This window comes from Nanorana parkeri, unplaced genomic scaffold (genome assembly GCF_000935625.1).
Source record: "Nanorana parkeri isolate BGI_ZX_2015 unplaced genomic scaffold, ASM93562v1 scaffold95, whole genome shotgun sequence".
Lineage (NCBI taxonomy): Eukaryota > Metazoa > Chordata > Amphibia > Anura > Dicroglossidae > Nanorana > Nanorana parkeri.
In genome coordinates, this window is record NW_017306363.1 from 1,798,590 (window position 1) to 1,807,771 (window position 9,182).

Here is a 9,182-nt window from a genome sequence, read left to right on the forward strand (position 1 = left end):
GTGACAGTGCGTCGCAGTGCCATGCAAGATGCTGGCAACGCAGACACCCAGGAATCTCAGCCAGAGGGGCTCAGCGGTTCCAGGTGGCAAGTTCTAGCACTGGGAAAGTGCTGACTTTGCAGTTCCTCCCAGGATTTCTGGATTTGGCATGGGATCCTGGAACTGGGAGATTTCTAAGAGAATTGGGAGGGATGAAATCTACATTCCTGGGTCCATTGTTTAATAGTGGCCAGCACCTAATTGCACACCTGTGCACAGCACTTATGGGAAGGGTGCTGGCTAAGGTTTTGGGCTCAAGCTGGGAAGATGAACAGGGATGTTCACGAGTCAGGAGGACTCCACCCAGAAGGCAGAGGGGAGCCAGGTGGCTGGGTGTGCTAGAGGCACAGGAAGATAGCCGAGGAAGCTGAGAGAGCAATTTACACATAGAGTATGTGTGACAACCTGTAGTCGGTGAGACTATGTTCGGTTTGCTGGAATACAAGCATACGTTGTTGTATGGCTGATAAATAGTGTGAGTGAAGACTTCTAAAGTTCCTTCAACTTTCCTGATCTGCATTTATCTCTATTTTAGTGACTCAGCAGGTCTTGAAGCCGGAGGTTCATATTAACAGCAAGTGAGCTTACATTTTCAGAAATAGGTCAGCAGTTCACCCATCCAACACCATGTTCCCCCGCCCCACCACCACCACCACCCACTCCACATTTCGTTTATGACAGGTTTGCTTGAAAAAGGCCCCAAAGTGACATTTAAGTCTAAAATGTCCCCGCCCCAGTGCTGCTTTAAGGACCCTTACCCTAAATAATGCCTCTTGATCCGATCATCTTCTTCTTTCCAGTAGTTTTCAGGAGTCCCTCCAGCGCTGGTACCGGTGCTGGCGCTCTCTGATCCAGTGCAGACTCCTTGTGTCCCGCAGTGTCTGTCCATGTGCACGCTGCCGGGCTGCCTGCATTGACTTACACTGTGTCTCTCCTCTTCTCCCGGCCGAAGATCTCCACTGCGCATTCGCCCGCCCCATTAACCTTCACAGCCGCTCAAGAATTTTTCAGATCTTTGGACGGGAGTGAGCATCTGAGACACAGGTAAGTAATAACCTTTTTGGTGACTTTTTTTTAATGTGTTTTTTTGCATAGCAGTAGATATAAGCAAAAAGAAAAGTAAGGTATAATTCAACTTTAAGTACTAGTCATGCAAAAAAATGTAAATCTTTGCATGTGTAACTCTGACAGTCAAAGGGAAGGACCATATGCATCATTTTATCCTTTCAATGAAAGGTGTGTACTTTTCCTCCAGCGATAATGAAGCCACAGATAAAAAGAGCACCTGCCGAAAGACTTCCAATGATCCTCCACACAGCAGTTATAATTACAAACCGGAAGAATGTTTGAGAATCCGCAATGTGGCAGCTTAGCATCTGTGACTGCGGAGTAATCTCATAAGAAATATGTTTTCCTCCTGTCAGCCGATTGCTCTGAGATCTACAGACAATGAGGAAAAAAAACCTTCTGAAAGCTTCCACTAATCTGTTTTCCAATATCTCCAAAAATCTAATTTTCACATCTTACTCGCAGCTAAAAGTATAAATCTGTCAAGAAAAATGACTTTAAAATGTAATCACAGGAAAGATCATTATTGGCGGCACAGTTGGGCTATTTTTAGGGCTGGAGATGGCTGGGCATCTGTAGTAAAGGCTCGGTTCTGGGGGATTTGTTGGGAAGGCTGACAAGGAAATAGATTGGGGAGGACAGCGGTACATGGGGAGCCATGCATGACACGGGTAGAAGATATGTACCCAGTCAACCTTCTGCAATCCTGCTACACCCCTCCCCTTCCAACCTCAATACATACCTTCCCCACAAATGACAAACCACACACATTGTAGTAAAAGTAGGATTAAACTTTCTAACATTTATTCAGTAATGACTAAAGGTCAAACAAATACACATCGCCCAGCAAAGTATTTCTTTAGATTTTTGCCCAAACGCTTAGTCATCATGTTTCCGAACAGCTCCAACTCTCTGAGTTCCATGAACTTCCTGTCCAGTACAAGATCACAAGGGACAGAGCAGTCTCCAGTAGCTGTCCATCGACTTGCTTGGAGAAGGGAGGAAGGAGAGCAGGAGGAAGGGGAGTGTCTTGCCTTGTTGTGCCTGTGTGTTTGTAGAGACGTACACAGCTTATTAGCACATACACGGGTGGCTCCATAGGACCCTGCTAGGGAAAGGAGCCAACCTAAAAAAGGATGTTAGGGCCAGTGCTCAGGGGACCAGCTGATTCTGCAGGAAGCTAAAACTTTTAAACATCAAGGAGCAGCATCCATTGTAAGTGATTTCATCAGTTTTAGAAATAGCTTAGAAACCCTTTGACTTAAACATCACTTTCATGGCGATTGCAACCTTTTATTACAAAATACAACTATAATATATAGGTACAAAACACATTTTACCCCACAGTCTATGAAGGCACCACCACCATCTCAAACTCTGACTATGCCGAGCCACCTAACTATAATAGGCCCAGCACCTCAGGGACAGCACATGAATTACCACAATGACCATCCCAAACCATGAATCCTAGGTCACCCCAGTTGACTCCAATGAAATGGAGGACTCAAGAAGGGTCCCCCCAGCACCAATTTTACCTCCTTCACAGACCCCAAGCTGCGTCCCCCAGCCATATACAGTAAGTAATCTCCTGTCGAGATAGGGCAGGTGGGTGGGAAGTTGACTCACCTTGTGCTAACTCCCAACTGAGGATACAACTCTCTGTCTCCTTATCCCATAGCGGAAACCCCTCCTAGGCCACCTACCCGCGACCAATCAGGTAAGTGACCTCCTCAAAAACTTATACAAAAACCTTTGTTGTGTAGACCCCACGCCTATTTTTTCCTGTCATTTTTATCTGCATGTGTAAGTGTAACACTTCTAAGTATGTATTAGCTCTCACAGAGATCATAGTACTCCCCATGACAATGCCTTCATCTGCTTTTCTGTCCAGAAGGATGGCACCTTTGTTGATGCATCATCCAGAGTCAGCATCTACTTTCTGGTCTGGAATGTGTTAGAATACACATTACTGTGTTTATAGCAATAACTACTGCAGTACACATTTTCGGTCACTAGATGGCAGTGTTCTGTTATATCTATGGTATATTCTGTTGCATTGAAAAAGCTAGAAAATTAAAGCTGTGGCTTCCTTCCTGTTTTCAAGCCATGTGCAGCTCGCATATCAGAGTGTGTGCTTGTGTTTCTCTGTGAGGCTGCGCAAAAACAAAAACAGAATGCTGGTTCAGAGATGACACAATCATGTAACTCCTGGTGCTGCTAGGTGAAGCCACTGCACTAAAGCTCAAGGATTTTTAAAAGTAAATGAATTTGTAACATTTCTAGGCTTTTATATCAATTGTAGCTTGTAATCCTTCTGTGAAGCTCTTTGTTCAGCCACTTGCTATATAGGTATGTTGGTGCTCCTGGGTTGTCACCCTGTCACATGGCCCTATAATACGGCATAAACTAAAAAAAAAGCTCATGCTTTTTGTGAGTTACCTGATCATAGTCCAAAACTACACCTATAAACCTTTTTTTATTGCTAAAAGCAACATACTAAAATAGAGAAAAAGGTAATTCAATTGTGGATTTTAGTGGAGACTTCCAGTGGCCATTTCAACACAAATTACACAGGCACGGTTCACTGCTGTCAGTGTCAAGAAACCCACACTGAGAAATGCCATGTAGTCATGGCTGCAGTGCATATATAAAGGTGAACCTGTGTCAGGATCATGCACAAAGTATTTACAGATTCTAATCGGACAGTAAAAGCACTTTGAAGCAAACCCTCATTCACCTCTGTCTCTATAAGCATTGTAGAACAATCACTTGTCAAAGTTCACAACACAGATACTGTCAGGTCTATTCACAAAAGGGTGTATAGTTTGCAGAAGGCAGGAGAAGGGAACAATCTAGGACAACATCGCAGAACTGGAAAGTGAGCTGAATCGGAGAATTGTTCCAAATCAGCTATGTTGTCCTTGACTGTTCACTTCTCCGGCCTTCTCCAAACTCTTCACCCTTTTGTGAATAGTCCTGTGTGTTTTTCTATGGAGAGCAGATGTTGGCAGACTGCCAGCCCTCTAATATAACCAACCAGCTAAAAAAAAAAACTTTAGTGTCTTTGTTGTGATGGTTTGTCTTAAAGCTCCTTTCTGCTTTCTAATAATATGTAAATATATATTGTCTTTGTTTTAGAAATGTAATACATGATGAAGGATTGCCAGAGAACAATGGTATTTTAACAAAGAAAGAGCACAGCAGTGGTTGTCTCCTTTCAGACACGTTGGGGGGAATTTATCAAAACTGGAACAGACAAGAATTGGAGCAGCTGTGCATGGCAACCAATCAGCTTCTCTGTTCTGTTTGTTCAGTTAACACTTGAAAATGAAAAAGAGAAGCTGATTGGTTGCCATGCACAGCTGCTCCACTTTTTGTCTGCTCCAGTTTTGATAGATTCCCGCACAGTGTCTTTGTTTAAAAGCTTGGTAACAAGGGATCGCGGGGGTCACTGCTTTGATCCTTTCACTTGTGGATATCTTAGCTTGCACTATTGAGCTCTGTTAACAAAGGGCTTTTTACAACAGTAAGTAAGGAGACAATAAAAAACATGAAAAGGAGCCAAAAGCTTCACCTGCTGGCTGAAAATCTGAATACAGAATTTTCACATGTCATATTTCATAGTTGCCTTACAAAAAACGTTTTTTTGGATTTTAATTTTATTTTAGTCCTGACTAGGCATGGGTAACGTTATTTTGGTCAAATTAATTTTGCCTAGAAATTAACTATTTTGCCATTAGCAAAAAATTGCCAAAGTGAGAATTCTTATTTTTGCTTACTGAGCTGTATAAACAATATGTTGTTTCTTTATTCAGATGGTGCAGGATTTTTTTTCTCTTGTGTGTGCATGTATTCAGGATATTTGTTATTATTTTATTGTTCTTTCTGTTTGTTTCTTTTCTTTTTTTGTTCTTTTGATTTTTTTTTTGTGTTGTTGCTAAAACATGTTTTTTTTTAATTGCTTTTTTTCTTTCTTTGGAAAACAAAAACAATTAAAATAATAAGGCTTAGTAGGCTTCTTTTTTTTTTAACAGGACCAGGATAGTTGAAAGAAGCTATAATAACCCTAGTAGCTATATAAAACCCATAACACTCTTAGAAATGAATACAAACCAGATTATTTTGCCTTCCCCATTGATTACAACATGGCAAACGTTTTCTGAAATTTCCTGATTTTTACTGAAAATTAATAGAAATAAAAATGATTTTGCTTGTCCCTAGTCCTGACTGTAATAAGAAAAAAAAAAGAAAATAGATGCAAACCAGATATATATGTTTTCTGTTTAAAACTCTCGAGTGCCTAAAATGTTTTTCTTTTAGTGGACATCAGTAGGCACGGGTCACTTTCCTGGCTGGCAGTCCTTGTCCAGTCATGAATCAAATTAACAGAGTTTAGGCTTAATTTATAATTTATAATTTTGTTACTAATTAGTTTTTAGCGCATTAATTATTGAAAGTTGCTCTTCTGCAGGTTTTAAGTGGTTGATAGGTTTACACTCCTTGGTAATAAGATGTCGAAATGCTGAAAGAAGGTAATTAGAACTTTGGGCAACTCAACCGTGCTACAAAACTTAATAAAGCTTTGTCTGAGGAAAACAAGGTCTCTCAGCCTCATTGTCCTTTAACAAATTTCCGGAAGAATGAGACAGATAAATCCTGTTTTATTCAGGGACGTAAGCACAAGCTCTCGTTGTGCAGTCCCTGCTACTTTTAAGCAGCCACTATAATTATTTTATCGCCTTAAGAGAAGAAGCGATTGATAATATTTAAATGGAAATCCAATTAGCAATAGGGACAGCTCATTTGGTGGAAATTTGCTGGTCCTGTGTACACCGGCTAAGTAGCTTGATGTATCTGTAACCAATAAGGCCGCTCTTTTAAAACAGTGATGTAATTGCATCTGTGTCATGTGATGGATTGTTGTACACAATCATTCTAAAGAGGAATGACCCTTCGTTGTGATTTCTAACAGGGTTATTCACAAAAGGGTACATCGTTTGGAGACGGCAGGAGAAGTGAACAATCTAGGACAACATAGCTGAACTGGAAAGTGAGCTGAATTGGAGAAATTTTCCAAATCAGCTATGTTATCCTAGATTGTTCACTTCTCCTGCCTTCTCTAAACTCTTTAAACTTTTGTGAATAACCCTGTGAGTGTGCAAGCTTGAAAAGATGCTTGAAAAATTTAGGTTTTTCTTACTTTTCGGCTCATGCTTTTACCAGTGTGTGTGCATGTGTGGCCTGTTATTGAATAGGAACTAGTGAGCCAATAATTATAAAACAGGAGATAGAGAAATAAGAAAACAGCATTATTCCAAAACCATTTGGCATAGTTCAGATTGGTTTGTGGACTGTAGCTTCATAGCCTCTAGCGCAAGTCACCAAGGCTATAGGTTGTCCCTACAGGCAAAGTTATCAAATAATTGCTGGAATATCTTTTTTTTTTTTTAAAGATTATATTTATATATTTAATTTAAAAAAAATAAAAAGTAGGCAGCACAGTGGCATAGTGGTTAGTGCTTCTGCCTTGTAGCACTGGGGGTCTCTGGTTCGAGTCCCACCCAGGTCACTATCTACAAGGAGTTTTCATGTTCTCCCTGTGCTTGCGTGGGTTTCCTCCGGGTACTCCGGTTTACTCCCACACTCCAAAGACATGCTGGTAGGTTAATTGGCTCCTGTCTAAATTGTTTGTATGTCCCTGTCCTGTATGTATGTGAGATAGGAACCTTAGATTGTAAGCTCCTTGAGGGCAGGGACTGATGTGAATGTGCAACTATGTGAATGTGCAACTATGTAAAGCGCTACATAAATTGTTGGCGCTATATAAAAACCAATAATAAGATAAATAAAAGTGAGAATAGGACACACAGTACAGTTTTCCCAGTCTCATCCCCCATAAGGCTCTGTCCAGTCCATACTGGGTAATGTCAAAGCATCAAATTTACAATCGGTTATCGATGTAGCAGCAGGGTGACACAAAGCAAGGACATATGTGTAAAAAAGAAAACCATGACCAAGAGATCCGCAATTTGAGGGTGAGAGAAGAGAAAACATGAAAAGAAAATGCAAGGGGACAGAAAGAGAGTATGAGAAAGAAGGGAATGCGGACATAGTGAGAAGGGTGAAAGGGGGTAGTAGGGGCGCTCAATAACGGAGGCGAAACCCACATCAGTCAGGGCAGGAACTCAGAAGGGCAAAAACCACAGTTTGGCTGTCAGAGGAAGGAGATGATTCATTCCAGTGTTCCGTAAGGATATGGTATATCCAAGGGTTCCAGACATCACAGAACTGAGGGTGGTGGTTGTACAGATTGGCTGTAAGTTCAATATCTCAGGTATGTTCAATGTCTCAGGTATTACATCTCCTCAAACCATTCCACAAAAAAAGGGGAGCAGAAAATTGCTGAAATATCTTACACTGCCACCAACCCTTAAAATTTATGTCTGACCAAAATAAAATAAAAAAAACATTCAGTACATCTCCGCAACCCATGTCCATTTCTCCATGTTTTATCCTTCTAAAACTTGGTAACTTTCTAATGAGCTGACAACACAGTGCCTCTTCTTCCATAAAATCCCAAGCAGTGTTGTCAGGCCTGCCTGAGTTTCCCCTGCTGGACTATAGGAAATCAGCCTTATGTTGGTTGATCTTGGTAGGGCTGATGACACTACTTGGAATTTCAGTGCAGCAAAGGCACTGTTTTGTCAGCTCAAAGAGGAAGTTGGGAGAACACTGGATTTCTAGATGATCAACAGGTATTTTTGTCTGTACTTGCAGCAATTGTAAAGGGATAAAACATCAGGAAACGTGCGGGTATTACAGAGAAGTACTGAATATTTTATTTTTGTGTCCATACATACACACATTATTGGTACTGTCAGCTAGTATATGCCGTTGACCTAGAGTGCTCTTGGCCTGAAGGTGTTTGCTTATTTCCCGTTCTGTTTTCCCACTGTAGACGACCAGTTTATGAAAAGTAAAATCAGGATGTGTCATTGTAAATGGTGGAGGAGTCCTGGAGCTAGGTAGTACAGTGTCGGGGTCATGGGGGGTTAAGATGGAAGTATTGGACTCAGACTTTGATTAGTGGTTTCATTCCCAAAGGTTTTTGCTATTGCATAGCTATCTTTCATCCTGTCCAAGTCTCAGTTTTCTTCAGCTTCAGATTTGCAAGTGGAATGGACATGAGATGGGGGAAGCTTATCCTTTATCTCTAGATTCAACACTTTTATACGCTTTTAATGTAATTATTAAACATCTAACCTCTTTGTTCTTTTTGATTCTTTCCAAGGTGATGTGATGAACTTACCGCCGTACCTTAGGATGGACTTTTTATTAAATCGAGGTGCTTCAGGAACTAGCAGAGACTTAGGGCAGGCTTGCTTGGAACCTCAAAAAAGCCGGACCCTGAAGCGGCCCACAGTTCTGGAACCAATACCAATGGAAAATCCATCAGCAAGGGAGGTACAGTCATGGCAGTCCAGTGGTGGGGCAACTGCGGCTGCACCGGTACCGCCACGAGAAGCCACAGAACTAGGACAGGCAGCTAAAATAAGCAGTTCACAAGAATCGCTACTGGACTCCAGGGGTCACTTGAAAGGAAACAACCCTTACACAAAATCCTATACCCTGGTATAACAACTAAACAAAAAAGAGCTTGTAAATACTAAAAAAAAAACAAAATGCAAATCAAAGCTACCTTTTTCTACGGAATTCCAACATTTATAATTTAAACAAAAGAGAAAAAAAAAGGATTGCCAAAACATTTAAAATAGGAATTTACAGACAGTGCAAAGACTCTTCATTATTTTTATTTTACCCCTTCGGATTACCTACACAACATTCATCTTCCCTGATGTCAAACTCTTTAAAGGATTTGGGTTATTTTATTGTCACCTTTCTACCACTTTTCTACAGTCTGGTGCATGAGAACGTTTTACTTGAAAATTTCCAGCACACCCAAATTACAACAAAAAAAAAAAAATGAGTTAAAAAAATATCCAGACGCTGAATGGTATTGTTATGGAGAAAAATGATTTATTTTACATGCCCTTTTTTTTTTTTTAACTAATATT

At 40.7% G+C, this 9,182-nt stretch overlaps 1 protein-coding gene across 2 annotated transcripts in view; it reads left to right on the forward strand.

The window, feature by feature from the left end:
• Nucleotides 1-8,785, forward strand: part of DSCAM (DS cell adhesion molecule) — a 399,852-nt gene extending 391,067 nt beyond the window's left edge. For both annotated transcript variants that reach the window (XM_018552699.1, XM_018552700.1), the window contains exon 33: nucleotides 8,399-8,785. In XM_018552699.1, the coding sequence (XP_018408201.1) occupies nucleotides 8,399-8,745 (347 nt within the window). In that variant the 3' untranslated portion in view covers nucleotides 8,746-8,785. The remainder of the gene's footprint in view (nucleotides 1-8,398) is intronic.
• The last annotated feature ends 397 nt before the right edge of the window (nucleotides 8,786-9,182 follow it).